General features: G+C 45.8%; 2 protein-coding genes across 3 annotated transcripts in view; one reads left to right on the top strand and one right to left on the bottom strand.

The window, feature by feature from the left end:
• Ephrin (ephrin) overlaps positions 1 to 23,663 on the top strand; it is a 377,189-nt gene extending 353,526 nt beyond the window's left edge. Inside the window, exons 3-6 of one of the 2 annotated variants that reach the window (XM_066733819.1) lie at positions 14,500 to 14,641; positions 15,576 to 15,873; positions 17,092 to 17,397; positions 17,609 to 23,663. In XM_066733819.1, coding sequence (XP_066589916.1) covers positions 14,500 to 14,641; positions 15,576 to 15,873; positions 17,092 to 17,397; positions 17,609 to 17,766 — 904 coding nt within the window. In that variant the 3' untranslated portion in view covers positions 17,767 to 23,663. The remainder of the gene's footprint in view (positions 1 to 14,499; positions 14,642 to 15,575; positions 15,874 to 17,091; positions 17,398 to 17,608) is intronic. The other variant, XM_066733818.1, reaches the window with a different exon arrangement.
• A 71-nt stretch (positions 23,664 to 23,734) lies between these two features.
• U3-55K (U3 small nuclear riboprotein factor 55K) lies at positions 23,735 to 25,785 on the bottom strand. Its single transcript, XM_066733817.1, has 7 exons — positions 25,654 to 25,785; positions 25,383 to 25,513; positions 24,985 to 25,313; positions 24,790 to 24,911; positions 24,524 to 24,720; positions 24,110 to 24,447; positions 23,735 to 24,034 (listed from the first exon to the last, which is right to left on the bottom strand). Exons 1-7 carry the CDS (start codon positions 25,693 to 25,695, stop codon positions 23,799 to 23,801), a joined length of 1,395 nt encoding a protein of 464 aa, XP_066589914.1. The 5' UTR covers positions 25,696 to 25,785; the 3' UTR covers positions 23,735 to 23,798.
• Between the last annotated feature and the right edge of the window lie 19 nt (positions 25,786 to 25,804).

Below are 25,804 nucleotides of genomic sequence, written 5' to 3'. Positions count from 1 at the left end.
ATGAGTAATCGGTGGCGTATACGTTTACACCTGGCCGTGTGTATGCGCAGCTAGAAAACCTGTTCGTGAACTTTTGACGCGCCGATCCTGCAGTCTCCCGGTCTGTTAACGACCCTCCGCTACTAGAAGCATAAAGTATAATACAGGATAATCTTGGAAACACGATAATAGCGAGTATAAAACTTTTCATTGATAATAAACCCCGAACATTACTGATTATTAATTAGAAATTATTTACATTGCCGAGGAAAAACTTTTCTCCCTCGCTCAATTTCCGTCCCGGAATTATACCTATCACTGTCCAATTGCGAGTCTTAAAATTCCACGTTCCAACGGTGGAGTGGGGGGGGGGGGGGGATACTCTATATATTTTGCAAGCTCCCGTGAGAACGTCAGAATCTTACCTCGGCTGCTTTGTCTCGCGTACTCTCTCTCTCTCTCTCTCTCTCTCGTTCCCGGCAAATCGCCTTGACAAAAAACCCATCGCGTTTGACCAATGGATTCCTCCACCGAGTATATACGTACTATATACAAGGTTCTCGAATTTTCCGCGCGAGTAGCATTTCTCGCCGCGCGTTGCGCAAGAATTATTATGCTGTGTCGAATCGCGCCAGAGTGCTCAAACTCTCGAGTTAATATAGTATATAAGAGTAACCTGCACAGGTGTAAGCTGCTCGCGCTTGGCTTCTCGAGAGCGTTTTGCGAGAATAGAAGGGAATGCCTGCGCGAGAACTATATATATATATATATATATATATATATACGTATATATAGTGGGTGTCCGGCATTCCTCCGCAGCGGGTCCCGCAATAGCGAAAACCGCAATTTCCATCATAAAAGACGACGTTGCCCCAGCCCTTGCCAACCTCGACAAAGGATCGACCTATCGAGGTTAACGCCTATCCGAATCTCAACGTGAATTCTCCGTTTCGAGAGAGAATAAAAAAAACATCATCCGCCCGCTTCTCCATCTATAAGTGCTGCATAAGCCGAGAAAAAGCCAGGCGTGTCTCGTGAAATTATAACGCGCTACGCACCTGGAGATTAAATTTTATATATATATATATATATATATATATATATATAGGTATATCACGAGAATGGGTGTTGAAATATTTCCACGCGTTTTCATCCTGGCTTTTATTTTTACGGCTCCGATATTAATTTCTAGTTGATTTTCTCGGCTTAGTCTTTGGGTGTGGGAGAGGGAGGGAGGGGGGGGGTGGGGTCTTGTTCCAAGCGTGACGAGAGCGCGTTACACAGCTCGGGCTACCTTCGGGCCTTCCGAGCTGACTCTTCGCGAATGCAGAGAGAGAGAGAGAGAGAGGGAAAGAGGGAGAGGGGGGAATAAATCTGTAACTGGAGATAGGCCGCGCGCGGTCGTTTGCAATTTAATTACAGGCCGATACCTGGAAGAAGCCGAGGAGCCAATCTAAATTAAATCGAGAGGGATAGAAACAAATGGAGTAGGAGGATTTCTTTTCCTCGCTGAGAGGGATCATACGTTATAAATGATACTGCGCCACGTCACACACGCACACACGTACCTACACACGAACCCCAAGAGAGGCTCCTCTCGCCCAGTTCCGTTTTGGTCGAGTCTGGCCAGATTCGTTACGATAATTGGCCGCATTGCGGTTTTTACGCTTATTACGCGGAGATTGCGCGTGTAACGGACCGCGTCGTCGTTGCGGGATGAAAGGGGCCTAAAAAGCGAGGAAAATGCAGATTCGATCGTTGGGGCTCGCGGCTCCTTCGCCTCGTCCCCGATCGAGCACGCCAATTATATAGATCCCCGCACAGCGATCGAGTTGCGCACGCTCGAGTCGAAGTTGGCCGTTTCTGGCACATTCGTGAATTCTCGCGCCAATCAGTCGAAACGTATCGATTCTCGTCGATAGACGAGACGCGCGTTGCGTGTATACATATATCGTATCGTAATAATGAAAGAGACGCGAGCGTGAAATCCGAGAGTCGAACGGAAGGTGGATCGATAGCGACGAGGATCGGGATGGGAGGGGGGGGGGGGGGGGACCCCGAGTTGCACGCGTAATGCCCAGCAAATTGTCGGTTTGGCCTCGCGCAAGCGCGCGGCCTAGCGTCGCATCCTGGCGGCATTCTTCGAAAATTGTCGATATCTTATCGACAATTGGCCGTAATTTCCCGCCGCGCATCTCATATGTGGATGTTATCCGCGAAGCAACAATTTCTTACCGCAGCCTACTCATCCACCTCTGCTTCTAGCTTCGATGTATAATCGGCCACGCGGTTGCTGTGTGTGTGTGTGTGTGTACCACGCGATACGTTCCTGCCCCGCGGTCCTAACGTTTTATTCTCCACTCCCCCCTTATATTTCCTACTCGCTCCCTCTCGCAGTGTATATACCGTATAGGTGGATAAACATTCTCCCACGAGGACGTCGAGTTTTTTTTTTTCACTTTCTCTCCAATAAAATAACCTTTCGCTCTTTGTACCCTTACTTTCCCCCGCAAAGCAGAAAAACTGCGGAATTTTCGGCCTCCGCGTCCATCGGAGAAATCCGAAGAGAAGAGATTACAGAGGGGGAGGTCCCGGTGGTTTACTTACGCGCTCAACCTATAGGTTTTCCCGTTGATTATATCCACAGGTTTTATTCGCCAGTTGAATGGGAGATTCGCCTGAATGGGCCCGCTCTTACAATGGCGAGCACCGGTCCCCATACACGAAATAACGCGCGCACACTCGAGCCTAGTGTAAACAAGCGCGGAGATTCACGAGTCCACTCGACGAATAGCAAACACCTCGGCTGAGCGTCCGACGACTGTCTCAAGATGATGAATGAAATCTCGAGGAATAAAATTGCATACTAACACCGAGCCGGAGGAAACTCGCAACTGCAAACTTGGCTTCTCCGCGCTGTGCGATGAGTCAGAACAGAGAGAGAGAGAGAGAGAGAGAGAGAGAAGATCAGCTGCGAGATCCTCGACAACTTTTTTTCTTTTGTATGCGCGCGAGTCCTTGCAGAGTTATTTTACTTTTTATCCTTTCTGTTGGAGGAAAGGGCCGCTCGGCATACTGCATTATATGTATATAGGATCGCGTTTGCTCGATTCAATCGATAATACGGAGAAAGAAGAGGAGGAGGAGGAGGAAGACTCGCTCTTTTGCTTGTAAGTTGGTACTCGAGCGAAAAATACGAGAGATGTCATTAAGGCGCGCGTTGTTCACGGGTCAGAATATGGAGTCGGAGGTCCGATTCGGTGTTCCGGAGGAACCGACGCTGGCCGGGGGATGCACGCGTGCAGCCTGGGAGAAAATGTGCCGCGTAACCTGGTCGAGAAGGAAGATGACCATAAGTAAAAGGCGCCCTGGTCGGGCCAGAAATATAAGAAAGCCGATGGGGCAGATGCAACTCGGCTGGCAGTGAGAAAAAGCGGCAGCTGCCTCGATCCGCTCGGCTCCGAGTCCTCGCGGCTGCACCAGCAGCGAGCACCTACGTGCGGGGGCTAGCGCCGCTGCGTGCCTCGTCCACGCAGTGAAAAACCACAAATGTGCCAAAACCCGCGTCCGTCTCGCTTCGATGCCTTTTCCCAACTGCAGGAATATATACAGAAAAGCAGCACGCACAATATACTATATATAACAATAATAAACAAGGGATGTACACCTACAAAAGAAACGAAGCTAGCTTTGTCGAGAGGTTCGATTGCACGATTTACCCACGTGTTTCCTTACCTCGAACGAGGAGCGGTAAAGTGAGATAGAGAGAGAGAGAGAGAGAGAGAGAGAGAGAGAGAGAGAGAGAGAGAGAGAGAGAGAGAGAGAGAGAGAGAGAGAGAGAAGCCCGGAGTGACAGCTTTGTTCCATTTTAAACTCGTAAAATCGAGTCTCGACACTGTAGCAACTCTTATAGAATTTTATACGACTCGTTTCTCTCTCGCTATCGAGTCCACGCCTTATCAAAAGTCAAAGAGAGACAATTTTCCGTTAGCTGTGACTCAACCTCGGTGATGCTAATTTCCAAATCTACGCGTACACTACTTTATGCATGTATGTAAGTGTGCTTATTGGACGTGCTTGAGAATTAAAGCTGCGAGACCGAGAACTAATGTGTCCCCTGTAGCAACTAGCAGGTGCCAAAGCTAAGCGCGCTTAATTAGCGCACGATTTTCGAGAGGCCCCTTCGGGATTGCGACTCGTGCGCGGGACAAGAAAATAGACGAGCCTCCGAGGTTCTCGTGGGAGGAGGATAAGAGCGCGGGAGAGAGAGGGAATTATATTTTAGCGGATCGAAGGGAGAGGGAGAATCGGTTATCGAAGGTTCAATCTTCGGGCCATCGGTGCCGGTCACTATATGGGATCCTAGGGATACGAGGGAGGTAATCGATTACCATGGGACCGATCTCCTTTTTTTTACTCCACCAACCGACTCCAAAATTTATACCTGGCGTTCCTTCTCGAGAGAGCGCACGAGAGAGAGAGAGAGAGAGAGAGAGAGAGAGAGATGCACACCCTCGTCTCAATGGAGCCTCGTAGCATTCAACGGCATCGCGGACTCTGAAACGAAAAATATATGGTTTCCAGCAGCCATAGAGATTGCTCTTTCTCTCTATCTCTGCCACGAATACACGCATATCTACACGCACGCGGTCTAGTTTAGACTCTCTCTCTCTCTCTCTCTCTCCTCTCCCCTTCGTGGAACGAGAAATCGAGAAAAGGGACGGACAAAAAGCCGACAAACCCGCACAATTTCCAGCATGAAAGATTCCGAGCTTAGAATTGTTCTGGCCCTTCCTCGGTATATATATATATATATATGTATACAAGTGTATAGTAATGCCACACACGCGTGCGTCCTCGCTTATATAGCTGCTGGAGGAATTGTTCGTTGAAGGCCTCTAGCATCTAATGACTAACGATTGGAGCATTTGCTTGTGTAAAGCCAAGTCTTCGTTTCCTGTTCTTCTCCCCCCACCCTCTTTTATACCAGCTGTGGGGTTTCCAATCGTTATCGTATATATATGTACGGGGTCGACTGTCGAAACCTATCAACGGAAAAAGCAAACATAAATCTGATAGCCGTTGGAGATAAGACCAAAACCGTGTAAAGCGTGACCAATCGTAAAGATTCATTAACTCCCTTTCCTATTTGCTATTTGATTATGGGAAAATTTATGGACTCTCCCTAATCTAATCCACGCTTTTGTCCCTTTTACGAATTCGTAGCAGCACTCGAGGCTGCCGTTGTCCCTCCGGATTATTAACTCGTGCGACAATGATCCGCAAACACACACACACAGACACCAATTTGCCTGGCCCGGCATTTTTTTTCTCCTTCGAGGCGCGCACGGTACTATTTTTTTCTCTTTCACGCGCAACAATGGTCGCCTCTCTTACACAAATCCAGAATGATCCAGATGAAGCGTGTAGCGTGACGCGTTCCTGTATTTCCAGCGCCCTGGGTCCAGTGGAGCGATCAAGTGGGCTATTATTTAGCGAAAACTCAGCGGGGCAGTGGGGCAAAGAGGGAGAAGGGGGGGGGGGGAGAAAAGGTTGTCTAGATACGAAAGAGGATGCTATGGAAAATCGTGTGCAGGGAAGGAGGGGGGGGGGGGGGGGAGAAGGGTCTCCCTGCGAGCAGGAGTCCCGCAGGTATATTTAGAGGAGGGGGGGAGGGAGACCTGGTTGGTTCGTCGGAGTCTATCGGTGCAGAGGGGATGCCGGCCCCGGAGGTCGACCTGGCTTCGAGTCTCTCCTCTCTTCCAAGTACCTATATATATATATATATATATAACCTTTCCGCGAGCGAGTCCTTGGAGCGAAAAGTAAGCAAGCGCAGCGCAGTCTCGGGCCGGACAAAGGGAATGCCTGTGCGCGATCGTCCGTGTCCGTTAGGTCCATTTGTCTAGGATGCTTGGGGATTTATGCGGGGAGTACCCGCCTCTCGGGGCCTTGCGGCTTAAACCCTATTCACTTTTCGGCTCTCGCTCTCCTGCGCCTTGCATACTTCCTTGCCTTACATATATATATAGTACACGAGCGTCCTTTCTCTCCCTCGCTCGAATCGAAGGAACGATGAGCGCCGAGAGATCGAAAATACCTGATTTTACGAGGCAAGGGAGTCCAAGGTTGATCTCTCGCTCTCCTCAGAGCAGGAGAAAGGGAGAGAGAGGCGCGCGGTACCTATACTCGTATCGCTCTTATTGGCAGAACCACTTGGCTCCTTCGTGTATATATGCTCCTCGGGCAAATACTCCGTCCCTTTGTCCTTCTGCCCGTTTAATGCCGCACGTGGTGCGCGGGCGCGCACTTGTACCTCGCGTATACCTACCGGTCACGTGCGAAACTTCCAACTCGGCCGACCGAATCACCCGAGACAGAAACGTCTCTCGCCTGCCTTATTTACACGCTGGCTTGACACGTCGTAAAGCGACAACCATGTCGCATGGTCCGTCTGTTTCCTCCGATGCTCGCGCATCCGGCCGCTCGAGACGTTCACCAAAGACTCGCTGCAGCGATTCCTCCACCGAGAAGAATTAATGTATAAACGTGGACGCGACTCTGGCGAGAGAAATATCTTCCCGATACTATAATATGTAATATACAATGTGTGTTTTGCGAGGGAAAAAATGGCGATAATAACAAAGTGTGTCTATATATATATATATATATATATGAATGTTGCGAGGGGTCTGGAACGATCGGGGCGAGAAGAGTTTTTCCAGGTCGAGCCTGGGAAAATCCTGTCGGCCGAGCGGAATCCTGTAGAATCCGTGCGCGGAGAGGGAGCCAGAGGCAGCGCGTGCCTTATGACAGATCGCCAGCAAATTACGCCGACTGCAAATACACTTACGTGACTCGTACGACTCCTCGGAGCGATTGCTCGTTCGAGATTTCTCGATTCTCCCGTCGTCCTACATATATATATCGCCGCTTGGACACGGAGCGGAGAAAAATTAGGAAGAAGAGGAGGGGGGAGGTGATTTTCCGCGGTCACGCGAATTCGTGACTGCATCCCGGGAATCTCGAGTGTGTCATGTCGGCGTGAAACGTCACGGCACTAGGAAGTGACCCCGAACTGTCCAGGACCGCGCGTACCTGCGCACGCGAGTCTCCATAAACAATGGAGCTATCTCCGGGATATCAACACGATGGCCGCCCCGGGATCTGACCCAGGAACGGGGCCCTGACCTCGCGGTGCAACATCGGCTTATCCGCCATATCGACCGAACACCGAAATGTCTCAATGTCTCTCTCTCTCTCTCTCTCTCTCTCTCTCTCTCTCTCGGGACGTCCGCCTTTTCGAGTGGCTCGTCGAAAAAATATCCCGTGGAAAATATATATGTATATAGGAGCCTATAGAAGTAGGTCCCTCAACGAGGATCGAATAATGAGTCTCTGGCTGCATGACATGGCCGGCCGCCGGCTGTGTACCCTGTGTGTACCTCTCGAGTGCTTGACCCGCAAAGCTGCTGCCGCTGCGCTGCTGACTAGTTCATACTGTTTACAATCTCTCGATAGAATCGGTAGGTAACCCGGAGCATCGTATTACGCTCCCGCAGAAAGGATGCATTTGCATATTTCTCACCGAAGCACCGTTTAAACTTGCAATTGATTTAAATGCTCGCGAAGACGCAGTTTCTTCTTTAATATATATATATATATATATATGTCTGTTACATTTCCAGCGAAACACAGGTGAATATAAAGATATCCGAGTAGACACGCGAGAGAGCAAGATCGAATTTAGGATCGATCGGCAAAGATTATCTCGCGTGGTAAGCTGATCCGCTATATATAGGTGTAATAATCGTAAATATTTCATCGAGACTCGGGTGCTGGAGGAAAAAGCTCGTAAAGAGAGAGAAAGAAGAGTGCCCGAGAATTGGGGTGACGCGGGACCAAGGGGAGACGCTATAATCCATAAGGTATATCGTTGCTCCGGTTGCTCGGCTTCGCGGAAGCTCCGGCCGCGCGTCTCTTCCGTTTCGGAACGCGCGAGTCGTGAGACACGCCGCTTACATTCGCTTCTTCTAATCGAGGCTCCGGATCGCCGTAAAGCTCGCGGTCGTAAAATCAAATTGTCGTTAAAAGTCGTCGGTGGTCGAACGACACGGTCATTCCCATGAAGATGACGACGACAACTTGGACAACGACCGTCCGGACACGGCCCGGAGTTGAGTCGTCAATCGCTGTTTATCGCAATGGCGTGCGTCAGCTGTTTTCAGCCTCAAATCGCGAAAATAAAGCCATTCCCCGAGGGATTCGACTACATTGGAACGGCGATAAAAAAGCTTGGTGACGCCACGCCGAGAATTCTCGATGTGAAAATGGTGCCATTTCTCTTCGGGACCCCCGCTAATTTCCACTGCTCATCCTCGCTTCTCTCCGACTTTTCGCTTCTTGCCCAAACTGCTTTATACCTGTTTGCGTGTGGACTGGGTCCCGTGTGTATATATATAAGGTGTGTGGGGGGAGGGGGGGGTGATATCGCCGGGGCTCATCGTTTTCAACCAAAGCGACTCTCGCTTGACAAATCTGCGAGGAAACGACGAATAACACGTGCGTGAACGACAAACGCGTCTCTCGGCTATTTCTTTCCCGACCAACTCTCTCTCTCTCTCTCTCTCGCACCGACGACTCTCTGATCTCCGACCGACGCTGACACTCCGTCTAGCCACTGTGCTGGCTGCCGCCTCGACCGAGCAACGCCGCGGCCGCCGTTCTGCTTTTAATAGGATCAACTTTGGCACGCCACGCCGCGCCAAACCTACGAACCACCGCCGCAAACTATCGACGCAAAGTCGCCCGTCGTTCCGCAACATTGATCAAGTTCAAAGACTCCCCTCACACACCCTCCCCACTTATTTTTAACCCTCTCCCGACGCCCCGCCACGACACAAAAATCCCATCATAACCCTCGTGAATCTCCGACTCTCCGCCGTAGAGCCAATTGGACCAAACGAACCTTCCAATCTTCTTCTTAATTCGAGAAACTTTTTAGACGCTTTCGAGACGCGAAGCGTGAAGCAAAACAGAGCGTCGATAATTGATCGCTCAAGAGCAAGCTGCTTGGACTTGGACAAATGATCGGTGTTAACAGGGGCTTTCCTCCTCTTTTCTCTCTCTCTCTCTCTCTCTCTTTCCTTGCAACTGCAGCGCACCGCGCAGAGGAACGAGGGGCGAATTTACCCCCGGGATAAAATTACCCGCGCGATTCTCTCGTTCCTGCGTATATACGAGCTAGTCTTCCGTTTTCTGCAGCTTTGCCAGAAGAAGGCGCGTGAGAGAGCGTTAGGAAAAAAATCTTCATCTATGTATCAATTCGGTTCTTTGTCCCTCGTGGCGAAGAAAATCTCCAGCTATGCAAGCGAGCTTTATAAATAGACGACGCACGTGCACTCTCGTTAAAATTCTTTCTTTTCCCCTCGCCACTGGCAAACTCCGCCAGGCTTTGAGTGGACCGGGTCGTTTCGCGACTGCGTGTACAACGCCATATAGCATTTATATATACTGCGCAGCCAATAGAAATTTCTATCGGTGTCCAGCACATTTGACATTTCCACTCGAGCGATTCCACAATAAGACGCGAGCTTCCAATTGATTTTACGCCTCTCTCTCTCTCTCTCTCTCTCTCTCTCTCGTGGAGACTAGGGCGTTTTTATCTCCTGGATTCCCACAGGCTCTCTCTCTCTCTCTCTCTTAGTCGCCCACTTGATTAACCCACCCTTCGTCGGTAACACGCAGCACGAGATCCTCCACTTTCTTTACGATTAAACGTTCTCGAGGTATATAGTACAGGTATATATATATATATGTATATATATATATATATATATATACCTCTGGGGATAAAACTCTCGTGCCGAATGGAATCGAGGAAATATTTTTATTCGGCGTGTTAAGGTTATTAGCCGTACACAGCTGAAGCACCATCGGTAAAAACGGACGATCGTAAAAAAGCCCGACCGGTCCCGAAAGACTGGTGTATACACCCCTTAGCACTCTTGTTCGTTATATTTAGCCCCTCCCTCTCCTTCCCTAGTTATCGATGCATTTGTAGAAACAGATGCTGCTCTCCTCTCCCTCTCTCTCTCTCTCTGCTACAAGCGGAAAAAACAATCGGCGTCCATCCCGTATAGTGTGCACAGTTTAGTATAGACACTAGTAGTAGTAGTAGCATACTTTGTTGACGCCGAAATCACCTTCGATGCTATCTCATTCGCACCGCGCGCAGTTGGCCGCAAACACAACACGAGGCCTCGTTAGCCCTCTTTATTTTCTTCTATCTGGCAATCTACCAACCGCGGTGGTAAAATTCTCCCTTTCGACCGATTATTCCGCGATAAAAAAGAAATAGGAGGAAGGTAGTATTAGTCGCTATTGAATTCCAAAGAGAGAAAGAGAGAGATAGAATACAGCAGGGGATCTCTCGCGAGGCTCGGTCGTGCGCGTATACGCTCGTGATCCGGTCTAACCAGAATAGATCGGCACAGGAGGAAGAGTACGATAAACATTTGAAGTTAACTAATAATAACGAAGAGACGCTCTAATGACGCGAGGATTGAAAGACGCCAGACGCGCGCGTGTCGAGCTTTTACGTAACGTTGAATTTCTTGCATTTAATGACCTGCAGCTCGACTCGTCCCGCGAGGAAGCTGCTGTAAAACTCTCTCCATAAACGCCAACTTTATCGCTATATCCCGTAGATTTACGCACTTCTTCTCCTCTGCTCTGCCGAGGCGAGACAAGTTTTGACCTTCGACCAATCGATTCTCCGTGTGCTTGGTAACGGATCCCCCCCCCCCCCCCTAGCCGCTCTTATTTCGGGTGCACACGGGCGCACAGTTTCTTTATTCTTCCTCGTGTACGCGGGAGGGATAGAAGAAACAGTGCACGCACACGAATGATAGAGGGGTCGATGGGGGGGGGGGGGGGGAGAGAAGGAGAAAACACTCGGGGCTACCGATTACCTTCCAACAGTCGAAGCCAGCAGGTGCAAAGGATGCATAACACCTTCCAAGAAACGAGTTTCAACGATTACTCCTCGTCCATTATTCCCCATCGCCGGAATTCACACGGAAAATTTACATTTATATTACTATCTTAGACAATAGGAAATCCTGCCGAAACCGACTGATTGCTCGAGACCGTAGTATACGTACTCAGCTGTGATATATATATATATATATAAGCGCGTCTGATGATAATAATATCAGACTTTTTCAGCTTCCTTCTTCCAGCAGAAGCGGCGCAGTGAAATTTCACAATTGCATCGTGAAATTTCATGCTGCGGAGTTCCTAGCCCGAAGGTGTTTCGACGGCTCATAGTGGTTGCTGCTTTGTTGGAGGGGTTTAAAAGGCTGTAAAAGTAGTGAAAATTGTGAGTGAGGTGGGGGGAGGTTGTGGTAGAGAGGAAGAGATAAAGAGGCTGAATGAATGGGGAATGGAATGGCAGGCCGAAAATCGTATGTAGGATTCTCCGGTGCTTTTTTCTCTTGCTATCTTGCTCCGTGCGTTTCTTGCACTCGGTCCCTTTGAGGCTGACGGGGCTTTGATATTCCTGCCAGAATATCCCACTTAGTGCATAAGCGTCTGCTTTCTCGCTTTCCACTCTCATCCCCTCTCTTTCTCTTTTTATATACCCTCCCACAGTTCTTTTTGTCGGACGCTCCTCGTCTCTCACGATCCTTTCCAGATTTGCCTTCCTCTCCCTCCTCTTTTCCACCACACGCGGCCACCATTCTCTCCCCCCTGCCTTTGTCCGTAACAGAAGACGAAGTTGAGTGCTTTGAACGTCCATCCGCGGACTTTCTTACTTGACCAAAGGTTTCATTCACTCGAACGAGAAAAGATGTAACGACGAGGAATCCGTTTTCCAGGTATGCGTCCTCTCGAGAAAAATAGGAAAATTGCACGTCGCTCTCTCTCTCTCTCTCTCTCTCTCTGTCGATGGTCCTGCTCCCCCCACCGCTCTATCGATCATCAACCTCTCCCAGTGTCCCAGGACCTGCAGCACGCCGGAGAGAGCGAGCGCGTCCCAGTCAAAATAAACACACGAAGCATCCGTGGTAATATTTGGATTGACAGGACTATAAAATTTCTGGCGTTATACAAGATGAAAGGTGATTACCAGCAACAATTTTCGTGGACGTGAAAGAGGATGGACACTGTCGATCGGTTCACGCCCACTTTTTCGCATCTCCAATTTAGCAGACCCTCTCCCTTATCCTCCGCTATACGTGTGCGACTGGTCGTGATTGCATGGGTTCACCGGACACACATGAGGCGCGAGTTGGAAATAAACGAAAGTGGCCGGAGGAAGCGTACGGAGAGGCCTCGACGCTTGAAATTAAATAGAGGAACCTATTCATTTTGGCCACTGCGTCACTCGAGCGGGAATCATGACTCTCGTCGATTAATCGACTTTTCCAAGTGGCGTTAAAAGGAGCGATAAGGATCGACCCTGTATACATATACACACACACACACACACATATATATATATATATATAGTTATTCCGCTCCGAACATTGACGTTAATCCGACGCAATTGGGCCTGAATTCGACTCGGGCCTAACCATACGCTCTACGTATAATATGTGTTTGTAAGGAGGGAGAGGGGGGGGGGGGGATTAGAAAATTGTATTACACGTCGAGTCCAATGCGCGCTGCTGCGCGTTGGAATAATACGCGTATACGTGTGTACACATCCGCGTGGAGCTCTCGAGTATCGATATACATATTCATAGGTGGTATTTACCCAAGGCCAGAAATGAACTGTTCAGAAGTAAGCGTCGTATCGCATTAATACGAGGACTCTCGAGGATCCACGAATACACGGCTGTATGCAAATGCGATACGTTTCCGGAACGGAGGCCCCCTTAAATCACACATCGGGACTATCAATAACAGGCTACAACGCGAGAGAGATACCATCTTTATTTCTTCTCCGTGCAACCAAACGTCTTCTCATTGTTATCTTAAACAGCCAGCGTTTCCCTCTCCAGAAATCACCAAAGAAAATATAGGCGACTCGACAAATCCCTCCTTCCATGTTTTCCTTATCACAGTTTCATTTTTAGTGGCGCGAGGAGAGCGTACAGCACTGTCGGCAGTGACGCAACAATTGGGACAATGAGAATAAGTGTAATAAATTCATGAATGACCGTGCGCGCGACAGAGTCCGCGCGATGGGAGAGTGTGTACGAAACACCCACGCTGCTGGACGTGTGTTAGCTGCTCTCGGGGTGGATACGAGGCTCGCATTGGGGCAACGGGAGAACGGATATTATCGCCAAACGTTAATTTGCTCGTGGCCCGGCCTACCTTCCAATTTTCGACCTCTTACACGCCCACTTACGAGATTGTCCGTTAATTCTCCGAAGCGTCGAAACGTCGAAACGCGCTCGGACGACCAACTTTCGCGTCATCCAATGTTTGGCTATCTCTCTCTCTCTCTATATATATATATATATATATATATATATATGTATAGCAACGCGTATATAGTTAGCGGGATGGAGAGGGGGGGGGGGGGGGGGGACAGAGGAACGGAATAGTTTCTGGCGATTCGCAGTCCCGAAATAGGGCGCCGCTATTAAGTCCGGCTGCTACGAATTTTCGTTTTATATATCAGAGAGAACTTTTGTCCAGTCCAGAATTGTCAATCAAACTTTTTAAATTAGAATCGCAGCGTGCTCTCTCGATCGTGAAAAAATCGTCGTGTTTTCCACGTGCGAAAAATAACTTGGAAAAAAAAAGTGGGAAAAGAGAGTGGGTTCGATCGGTAGGACCGAAATAGGTGTAAAAGGGCAGGGAGTACGTGGCTCGCGAATGCATCACGCACTGGCCGATGCTGCGGATGCACGAAGGTGTGCGTGCGTTGGCCGCACAGGAAAGAACCGGTTATGTAGGAACCATCCGAACCATCCTCCCCCTCCTTCTCTCTCACTTTACCTTGTCCCTCCACCCTGCAGCTCCGGCAAGCACCGACCTTTCGTGCCGTCCACCAGCGCAGCGCGCGATAGCCGCGCCGCACTCCCGCTGTATTATACATGTGCCTTCGCCGTGCGCCAATCTGTGAATCTGCCAATGTGCGAATGCGCCAATGTGCGAGCGCGTCGAGGGCCCTGACACCACCACGGGCGCCTGCCTATCTGCCTGGCTGCCTGGATGGCGTTCCCTCGCAACGTGCCTCTGCAGCCTGTGCCTTAGAAGAGAGGGCGAGTCCCTCGATCCTCTCTCTTCTTTTTCTTTCCCCCTCACTGACCTGGCTACCGACGCGCTCTCCCAGACCCGAGCAGTTCATCGGAATCCCGCGAATGTTTCGTGGATCGTCGAGAAAGCGGGCGCGCAGAAAACTTGCCGATTTCGTTCACACGCAGCCGACCTCAAAAAATGCCCCACTCGGAAACTCCTAATAAGCCCTCGTTATAACCCTACGAGCTCCCTATTTTCAAATCGTTCTTATATATGTATACCGAATATTCACCATCTTTCTCCCTTCTTCTGTTGCAGATTTCGGATAGACAACACGGATAACATTATCGACGTGAATAAAAATAATGCGGCGTACGAGTACGACCAGGTGAACATCATTTGTCCCGTTTATCATCAGGGCACCTACAACGGGGATGTCGAAAAATACATTATTTACAATGTGAGTATAATAATAATATTTTGCATAGATAAGGGGGGGGGGGGGGTGTGAGCATGGCTTCTCTCGGATCCCTTCGATATTCAATATTGCAGAATATACTATTTCTCGCCGGATGATAAAATCCACCACGTAGCTCGCATTAGATAGGCGACTTTCCATTTGGATTGGAGCACGTCCACGGTGAATCTCCTAGCAGTCCGCGCCATTATCAAAAGATCCCACCAGCCTTCGTGCATGGCAGTAGCAAACGCAGCACTTCCAAAATCGTTCCACGATTCAGGGAGAAAGATCTAATCAGCATTGACCAATCGATAACAATCGTTCGTTGCTCCGCTAGCAGCTTCGTCGACGATTAAATAAGGCTGCCACACACACACGTGTGCAGCTCTCTACATATATAGGAGAATCGAGAGAGAGAGAGAGGGAAAAGGGAAAAAGTGCAAGGCCGATTCGACTTTACATGCGGGTATACCACTGGCTTTTACAACACAATTGCAAATATATATCCATCTATATATAGTACCTCGAGCACATCGTTTATTAAATTCTGTTATTCGAGTTTCCAACGGCAGTATCATCTGTCTTATTTACTACTCGTGTCAAAGGCCCTGCAGCTATATAGCATTCATTATCAGATTAAGCATAATTTAGTTTACAATTCGTGAGAGAGAAAGGCGCTCTTTGCTGCTCGCGCGCGACGGAGAGTCTTATTCTGATTCTTTACGGAGAAACTTTCACAGTAGTCAATCAACGATTAGTATCTTCCGCGTAGGAAGGGCAATATCGTGCGAGGCAATCTTCGAATGGGGAATAAGAGAGAAGATGGTGGCGGTGGTGGTCAATGGCCCGATGGCGAAATTATATAGCGTTTATATCGGGGCGGTCCTATCGATCCTCCGACTTATTCCTCTGACTGTGTGTGCTTTTTTTGCAGGTGTCCAAGGAGGAATACGAGGCCTGCCGAATAACGAATCCGGACCCAAAGGTGATAGCGGTGTGTGACAAGCCCAACACTACATTGTACTTCACCATCACCTTCAGGCCGTTCTCGCCTCAACCTGGAGGACTGGAATTCCTCCCGGGACACGACTACTACTTCATCAGCACATCGACCAAAGAAGACCTCCACAAGCGAATTGGTGGACGTTGCGACACCCACAACATGAAGGTTGTCTTCAAGGTCTGCTGCAACAACGAAACCTCCTCGTCTTCTGCCACGATGCGCAACAACTGTAAGTCATCGACGACCCACGCGATATTATATAGCTCGCTATAGATAGTAGGGGGAGGGGGGGGGGGGGAGAGCAGTTAATTGCTCTTTCATTCTGACAATTTTCATAATTCTAAATTATAGTGATTGTGTCTGTAGAGAGAGAGAGAGAGAGAGAGAGAGAGAGAGAGAGAGACGCACCGCCTTTTCATTTCACGTTAAATCACCTTTAAGATCTTCACGCTCTAGCATCGTTCTCGTATCGCTCGCGGGTCTTGGAAAAGAAGAAAAGGTCCGCGTGCCATAAATTCATTATCCCATAATCAGTCGCGAGAGGAACAACGACTACCATAACGGGCTGACTACTTTGCTCTCGGCCCTTCCACTATATATGTATATATATACTCACAGCTATCATGAACACACACACACACACACACTCTCTGTGGTCCCTCCTCTCCCCTATATCTATAATATATATATATATATATATATACTATAGAGCACAGTATACCTCATGCACAATATACGCGACGTTTAACCCTTATTCCTCCACAGTTAAATAATATATCCGTATCAATTATAATTGTGAAAAAAGTTGCGCGCGAGCGCCATTTCTTCTTGCGGTAAAGGGGACGAAGTGGAGAGAGCGAGTCCCGCAGTACAATAAATTTCGCTATTTTATTTGGCCATTCTTTCGAGTCGCTCTCCTCCACCCGCCGCTATCTCTCGGATCCTTTCCTTCCTAATTCGTTCCAAGCAACCCCTCGACGAATACGATTCATGCGCCGTAATGACTAGCTATTTCGCTGCCCGGGAACTCTGAACTCTTCAGCCGACGCGTCGAGCATTAAAGATTCCCCGAGACTCTCCGTACACTCGACCTCGATCCCTCCCCCCTCGAATTCTACCTCCCTCTCTCTCTCTCTCTCTCTCTCTGGTACGAGCGGTATCCTCGCGAGAGAGCGACCGCCCGCTCGGCTATTTTTGCCAGCGACAACAACCTTGCAATTTTTAATTTCACACGAGATTCCAGCCACCACTCGATTTTTCTCCTCGAACCTTGCTTGTGTATATACGTGTGTATAGGCGAGAGAGGGATGGCTGTGTGTGTGTGTGTTACACATAGAAAGAAGAATTCTCTACAGAGTGTACATATATATATATATATATATATATATATAGAGAGAGAGAGAGAGAGAGAGAAGAGGAGGATGATGAGGTATTTCCATTGTTGCAGCTGTAGCAGTAACTAGCAGCACAGTTCCAAGCAGCAGCTCGACGAGCACGGCAGTTTTGGGTGGAGGAGGCGCTGCCGGTATGGTACCGCCGCATCCACCGAGCGTCCACAAGGGCGGAGATCGATTCTACCCGGGGGGCAGCATTTATCATCATCGCGATCATCATCAGCCGGCCTCGGCGGCGCCGACTCTTCCCCCCTTAGCCAACTATCCCCCGTACACGCACCATTCGCAGTTGCCGATTCACAATGGTTCGCCCGTCTTCTCGCCGACCAAGACTACCATCACTCAGAAGAAGAAGAACAGTGAGTATCTCTCGCACTCCTTATTTCCCTCTTTCCTTCATTGATTTTCCTCCAGCACTGCTGCGAAATTACCACCTTTGCTTCTTTACTCCCACCCCCCCCCCCCCTTTCCCTTCTCTCTCGTTTAGCGAGAGAGAGAGAGAGAGAGAGAGAGAGCAATTATTTTAGGCCAGAGTTCTCAATGGATTTTTCTTTCTTTTCCCCTTCGCAGAAGAGTACTCGAATCATCCGAACGAGGTGGTGAAGAACGAAGAGCTGACGTACAATGCCGGAAGCACGTACGGATCGCAGAATCGGCTTAGCCGGACGATTCAGCTGCTATCGGCCAGTTTGCTGACGAGTCTACTTTTGCCGACGTTATTACGGTGAAGCGACCCACAGGCTGGCTAAAGTAATCGAAACGTCGAGTCGATATGTGTGTACCCCCTTCTTCTGTGATTATATCCTACGTTTAATTAATTTATCGAGGGCCACGCACGCCGGACGCGTCATTGGGGGGCGCCAGCTGATGCGGAGGACGTATCACGAAGACCCGCCATATTATTTCTTATAAACCAATGCGCTGAACTGAGATATTTAAGAGGAGAGATATTCGATAAGCTGATAGATAAGCCGACTAAAGTAAAGAAGCTGACGAGTGGAAGCGGTGAAAATCACACGTGGAAAGAGTGAGAGAGAGTGAGAGACAAAAAGCTAGGGGAGAAAACGCGGAATAGGAATACGACGAAGACTGCAGTGTACGTATAATAATAATTAACGAGAAGATCGACGGAGCGACACGAGGAAGAACGAAGCACTACTACTACTGCTGCTACAACTACTACTACAACTACTACTACTACACTACTACTACTACTACTACTACTATTACTACTAGGCACTAATATAATACGCCCACTATTATCACTACTATAAATGGTAGTCGTATTGGTTGTCCTTCTTATCATTATGATAATTCTTAGATATTTATTCGAAATACGAGCTCACCGTGGTGGCGTGCTAAGTATTCTCCGGCAAAAGTGCTCTCCGGAGGAACGCGTCGAGTCCGTAGAAAACTATGCAGATTAAATTATTGAGGAATCGTCTGTGGCGTATTTCAACGATTGGTCCTTCGTACTCGTCAAGGTGCCGTTGGCAAAAATTATGAAAATTCACTGGGATTTTGCATCGACCTGTTCTGAATGCGTGTGTGTGCGTGTGAGCGCGTGGACGAGAGAGAGAGAGAGAGAGAGAGAGAGAGAGAGAAAGAGTCGAGCCCCCGAACACTTTTTGTTTTCTTCGGCCTATCGTCAATGTGCCATTTTTTGTCGCCAGCCTGGTGGACGCCAAAAAGACGAAGGACCACTCGCGACTTGAGGCCGAATCGCGGCAAAATAGTTAGCACGCGTGTAAATAAAAATTCCTAATTGAATATGTACAAGTGGCCCCCGATGGCTATTCAAAGTGCACAGTGGTTTTAAGAGAGTGCCGTATATTATAGGTAAATATGATATATATAAATATGAGACGCGGAGAGTGTATGCGTCGGTGTGACACGTGAGAGAGAGAGAGAGAGAGACGCGAGTCGACGATGCTTCGACGTAGAAGAAAAACGTTCGATCGCATCCTCCAACTCGCGTCTCGACGAATGCGTGAGAAAATGAATGATCTGTATAACAGGACGAGACGAAATTGTATTATAGTTGTACCATACCGAACTCTATCTGTAGATCTGTATTATATTTATTATTCGCTATCATTACGCCTACGAATATTCAATCGATATTCTATTAATACCTAGTGAAATATCAAATTACATCATTCGCGTATACATATAGGTGGTATTTCCGCCGCGTTGTTTTTTTTCCTGTTTTATATACATATAGCTCGGATGCCGAATCACCTGAAAACACTAATTGGCTGTTCAAGCGATCCAATCCTTCCGTACCCTAGCATCCCCCCCCCCCCCCTCTTTTCACTCTTCCCTACCTGCTTCCTCCTCACTTCCTTCTCACCAGCCTGTTTTATTTCTCTCTCTTATATTTTCCCTTCAACTGTGTATTTATTTTTGTTCACCGTTAGACGAGTTACGGTGGCGTGCATCAATGCGTCTCTTGCACGAACACGCGTATAGTCATTTTGTATAATTATTAATCACGATGCTGTAACACACAGAGAATCCGAAAATCTAGAGACTTTATTAATAAATTATCGTTCGTCGGCTAACGAAAGAGAAATCAAGTGCGACTAGAATAATGAATTATTGTAAATACGATATGCGAAACGATATGTATAACGTATGTGAAGAGACCTCCCCCCCCCCTCACCCGGAAGTAGATAAATACTTGTTCATGAAAACCGCTTGATTGGTCGGTTTCTATAGTTATATTAAATGGATCGTTGTCCCTCCTGCGTCATCGTTGAGAATGCACTGAGAACTAAAGAAAGCATAAACACGAAAACTACGAAAAATTTGTGTATAATATGTTATCCACTACAGTATTGTAAGCCTAAGTATTACATGCCTCAAATTCACGTCTGTTTGTCTGTTTGCGTATCTGTTATTACCGTTTGATCGATCGGTGTATTCGCAATAGTATTATTTTCTTGCACGAATGCTCCGGTAAAAGAATTGCGATGATTGTGCGTCGTACGTGCGTCATTATTAAAGGGAAATCCATAATAATCGCTCGCTCCCCTGTACGAGGGATCGGCTTATTCGGAGATTTTTGTTTTTCGTTATAGCGGGGCGCCGTTAGCGACCGGCGGAGAAATTAGTATTCTCGTTGGAGAAAATTTACCGATCCAATTAATGATGCAAATCATCCAATTTTGCTTTACTCGTTGCATTCGTTTTACCGCACCACCAACATTTACAATTAATTATCCGAACGCAATAACAATGCATCATAATACATTGGTACATAGAATCACGTGGTTGGTACTGATTCGTACGGACGATAGGTGAATACAGTATAACAATAATATAGACTCAAATTATCGATAGAAAATAGACAAGGTCACTCACTGCTATCTATGATTTTTCTTTTTATTTTTCTTTCCCCATTCTTCTCACACACATCTTCATTTCCATTCCACGATATACCTAGAGAGATCCCACCGTTCCCACCGAGACGCGAGGTGTTCCGCTGGCTAAAAATTATTTTTTTAAAGAAGGAAAATATATCTCGAAAGTTTAATCAGTAGGAAATCAGTGTACATAGATATACTATATATCGCGCGAGAAGAAAATAAACAAGCACGATTAAGCCCAAGCCGCCAGCGTTTTATTCTCTCTCTCAGTGAAAATAGTGATTCACGTGCCATACACGATTCACGTGTAAATACGTTGTAAAAGAGGAAAGAGCTGAACACGCTGAGTAAACGAAGAGAACAATTTGATTTTCCTCCCGATTAAGATCGCACATTTGGTTTGATTTTCATTGTGTTATCTCCTCCCGTGCGCCTATATACAATAACTGTGAGAGTAAAGTAAGAGGAAGGCAGAGAGTCAAGAGAGAGAGAGAGAGAGAGAGAGAGAGAGAGAGTATAGAGGAGAGAAACACAAGTTGCAGAGCCACACCGTGCAGCGTATATACATATACATTTGCTCCTCGTTCGCAATGCAGGATGAAGAAAACAAAAAAAGAAAACAAGAAGAAGAAATGCTTTTCTACCAAGTGTGTGTGCAAGCTGCGTATAATTAAGATAAGGGAGCATCGCGCAGAGAAACCGTAGAGTAGGAAATGTCTTGTAAATAAACAATTAATAACGATAACACGATGAAATTTATATTAAATGCATAGCAAGTACGAGATAGGTTTCTAATAACGATTTATTATAAAAGTGAATGTACGTTGATGTCTAAGATTTTTAACATGAAAACACAAAGTGGTTATTATTATTAACTATGGTTATTATTCGTAATCGAACACAAGTACTAATTAAAAGAGAGTGTTGAATACAGAGCCACACTTATTAGCCAGGTCATAAATTCTCTCACGTTGCAATATATTATTTTGTAACCGGTACTGCAAGACACATAAGCTCACGGTCACGAAGAACATACGCAGCATACGCACTGAATTAATCGCTAATGATACGATAAGAAATTCTCCGGCGCTCATCGGATGAGATCGAAATATCTTTTCCCTCCAACGATGAATCTGGCAATCTCTCATCACGGAGGCAAAAATTCTCGATTGATGGTGGTCGGTGTTGGTGGTAGTAGGCCGCGCGCGCCCTACGCCAATTCTTATCCCTCGTGGCTGCAATGCGCCATCTTATGTACAAGAAGATGACTCGTCCCGATACGCGCCCCGCCGACCGGTGGACGACGCAGGACCATCCGCGGGGCCCGGGCCCTCAAATTTTCCAAAATAGTCGCTCGCCGCGTATAGTTTTCGCTGATCGGACCCATATAGATTTGCGTGTGCTCACCGTGTGCACATTCAGTACAATACGTTCATACAATACAGAGTAGTGTAGAGTTCATAACGGTAGTCCACTGTAGCGAAATAGTGTTTAAACAATACAGCAACCATACAACAGCAGCAACCATAATAAAAAAACCGGAAAAATCACATAATCGACACCAAAAAAATCGCAAATAAACGTACGTAAGAGTCGTTCTTTCGTACACGTTCGAAGACCACGCGTACACACAGGCGTACAAAGTTTTTTCGAGGAGAAAGGATCAAGAGGAATGTGTAGAGTCTTGCACAATACAGAGGCAGGAAACGATTAACAAAAAAAAAAAAAAAAAAGAAACGTCAACGTTACACAATTTATGTAGGTATACTGTATATGTATGTCGATATATTAAATATGTATATCGATGAAAATACGAAAGTAAACTAGAAAATGCCGGACTGGGAACAGAATGCCCGGTATTGCGTGGTAATCGTGTCATTTTCTTTTTAACCGGAGGCTTGCAGACTTTTCTAAATTGTTACACGATATATGAAGCAGAAAAATCATAATGAAATCACTTCCAAGACCACTAGTCATACACCTCGTTCCGTAATTTTTACTTATTACTACGTAGGCCTACTCCGTCAGTATAGAGGTACGTTCTACGCTCTACTGCAGTCATTGATATACAAACGACAAATTTTTCACTTTTTTACTGGCTGTTCCTTTTCAATGTCAATTTTCAGAATTTCTTTAGAGACGAACGTATACTTGTCACTGTCATATCTTACCCGATAATAGAGGAAAATTGATCAAGTGAAAGGTCTATGAAAAAGGTTTTTTCGTACTTTTTGGCTACTTTACAGGAATGGTTTTGAGTAAAAAGCAAATGTTTTTAGACAACGAATTTTTCATTAGCCATAAATCATTTCCGCGCCAATAAAAAGTCAATTGAACTAAGCAAGTATAATATCAGTGTATGGGAAAGCCTAAAAGAATTGTCATGTATGAAAAAAAAGAGAGATAAATGAAAGTTAGTCAAATATAATTGTACAGAGTACCGATAATGCAGTTCTATACTATAATAAATTATCCTTATTGTTTTAGCAGAATGTTCCATTCTGATGATTGTTAAAATTGATGACAAATAAAAATACATTTTTCACGTAATTTTGCCATTTGTTGTAAAACTGAACGTTTGATTTATCCCGTAGAAGGTTTTATTTTTGAAGATTTATAAGACCCGAGCACCAGAAAAGTCATTGTAAAACCTAAAGGTCCAAGCGTGGAATAAATTTTCTAGACTTTCAGGAATTCCTTCGTTTTCCAAGAGTGCGTCTGGATAAAACCCACGCGCGATTAATGTGAATGTGCGATGTTTTAGGTGAGATATAGCTTTACATATTGAGAATTGGCATGTTGATAAGGAAATAATATTTGTGTTATGAGAGGATAACGTTGAATTCCGGTAAAAACTTAAATTGAACAAATATTCTTCAATTGAAACAGAAAGCACACTCACGGTCTGACGAACAAATGTAAGAAGGGAAATTTTAAGGTAATGTTGGATAGTAATTAAAATATCCGTTTGACCTTTATGTAGACGGTGAGCCTAAGGCTTCGTTCAAGAGGATCGCGCTGTTCGGCTTTGATCGAATAAAATTATCCACGTGTCGGTTAAAATTAAGAAATTTAACTGACGATGCTTGTGATCGAGAAACGTGATCCTCGCACGGGCATGTGTGTTCTCTACGGCGATATTGTTATTATACGAACAAATTCAAGACGGCATGGTATACAAGACTAAGAACAAGACCTAAAATGGGGACATAATATTTTATAACTCAACTTTTGTACAGAATAAATAAATACTTGTACTGTGGACCAATATTTCTTTCATTTCATTCTCCTTTCGCTACCCTATCAATGTTGCATGTGATAATTAGAAGAATAAAAAACTCTTGTTGCACTTTCAATAATAAAAAAACTTTACGTTTATTGAAACAACCTTATTTGGCAACATTTGTCATTATTAACGGTATTATAACAATGCTATTCTTCGCATCTGGTATACGCCACCAGTTCCCAAGTCTGTGCTGCTGACCAACGCCGGCAATCAAGCTTTTACCATCTGGTGTAAAAGCTAATGCGTTTATAAAACCTGTTAATTTTACTACAAAAAGTGGATGAAGCGATCGGAACGAATCATCGCATTTCCACAATTTAATTTCACCATTTCTCGAGCCTGAAAAATTCCTTTCCATCAGATATAGAGCTAATAAAAGAAACTTTCTTTAAATGGTAAAAGGTAAATTCATACCCGATGCTACTAAATCGGTGTTTAGAAAAGTAGCTATACTGGAAATCCACATTGGCTGCATATTAGTTTCGTCTCTGCCATGAGCTTCAGCTACCCTGCACAAAGGCTTTTTCTTTATACTGCTCCATACGGAGAGATTTCCATCGTCGCCGCAGCTCAAGAAATTTTCTTCGTTTATCAGTTTTACAGCATCTATACTCCCTCCATGACCATTAAAGATCAATTGCGATTCTTCCACAATTTTCCATATTCTTACACTCCCATCGAACCCACCGCTGGTAATTGCACGTTCTCGAGAAAGCGCATCAATCGACGTGATTCCACTTTGATGTCCAAATCTAAAAGTGTACAAATATATATATGAATATTTCTATTAACTTGCTGCATTAAAAAAAAAAAAAAAAGAAAACTTACAATGTTTCCACATAAGCCATGTCATCCAGATTCCACACTTTTACGCTCCTGTCTTCAGATGCAGAATACAATGTATGTGTATCTTTTCTGAATACTAATCCAGTCACGCAAGCCCTGTGGCCAGGAAGATTTTTAAGGTGACTCAAGGTATTTCCACAAAATATTTTAATCTCTCTAAGCTTGGCATCACCTACTACCTAATAATGAAAATTATCAATACTTAAATTATACAGCTGCCATCTATTTTTACCTTTATTAATACCTACCAAAAATTTATTATCTGTGCTAATTGCTATACACTGTATACACTTTAAATTATCTTTAGCAGCCGCTTCTGCCTTTCTCTTAGTTTTGATAGAATTTAATTTCTTTCTCTGCTCTAGTGACCCTGAAATTTTATTATTTCCATTATATTTTTATAGGAGCTCAAAGATTATGTATGAATCTAATTGAAAACATACACTTAACAACAGCTCCATTTTTAGAACCAGAATATAATATTTGTCCATTACTAGAAAGGCATATACAAGTTATAGAATCCCTATGCTCTTTACACCTTAATGTAATTAAATCTTCGTGACCTGTATATTTGGAAGCTACTGTTTTCCTGAGCCAACCCTTTTCCTCTAAATATTCCTCTCTAAGTCTTCTTGCCACTGCTCCCTCTTCAAACTCTGCCAGATCCTTCTCTTTCGCTTCAATCTCTTCAAGATATTTCTTAGCTATTCTTAATTTTTTCTCTTGTGCCGTCTCTTCTTCTTCCTCCGTTCCACTCTCTTCCGCCTGAAATCTAAAAAACATTTTTATAATTTCTTAAAATTGTGTGAATAAATTCTGTAAATATAATAAGGACAATTACTTGTTGTTTTCTTCTGCAAACTCTTCATCGGTACTTGCTATACTATCATTATCATTATATTTTCCCCTATTAGTTTTTTTCTTATTTTTCGAAAAAGTTTTTGTGCGGTCCTTCCCACCATGTGCATGATGCTAAAAGAGACAATCAATCAAAGTTTAAAATAATATCATAACAAGTCGACCATAGCTATTTGTACAGTTCCAATCTTTTAGAGTAGTGAAAAAGTTAATTTTAACAAGCATAAAATTTTCCTTGAATTAGAATATTGTACCTTTCGCTTTGAACCCCTGTTCAGCGATGCCAGCTCCGCCATTTTCAATTATACGTTCGATTTATAGTAAAGTGGCACGTGGTGTGGTATGGAAATGGCAAGTTCTCCGCTCTTTCTTGAATTTGACTCGAGTCGAGAGTGTCGAGACTGG

The sequence above is a fragment of the Prorops nasuta genome, unplaced genomic scaffold (genome assembly GCF_024137725.1).
Source record: "Prorops nasuta isolate Cenicafe-Biocafe unplaced genomic scaffold, Cenicafe_Pnas_1.2 PNAS00011, whole genome shotgun sequence".
Lineage (NCBI taxonomy): Eukaryota > Metazoa > Arthropoda > Insecta > Hymenoptera > Bethylidae > Prorops > Prorops nasuta.
The sequence above is the reverse complement of the archived record's forward strand: the minus strand, read 5'-3'. Positions and strand labels throughout refer to the sequence as shown.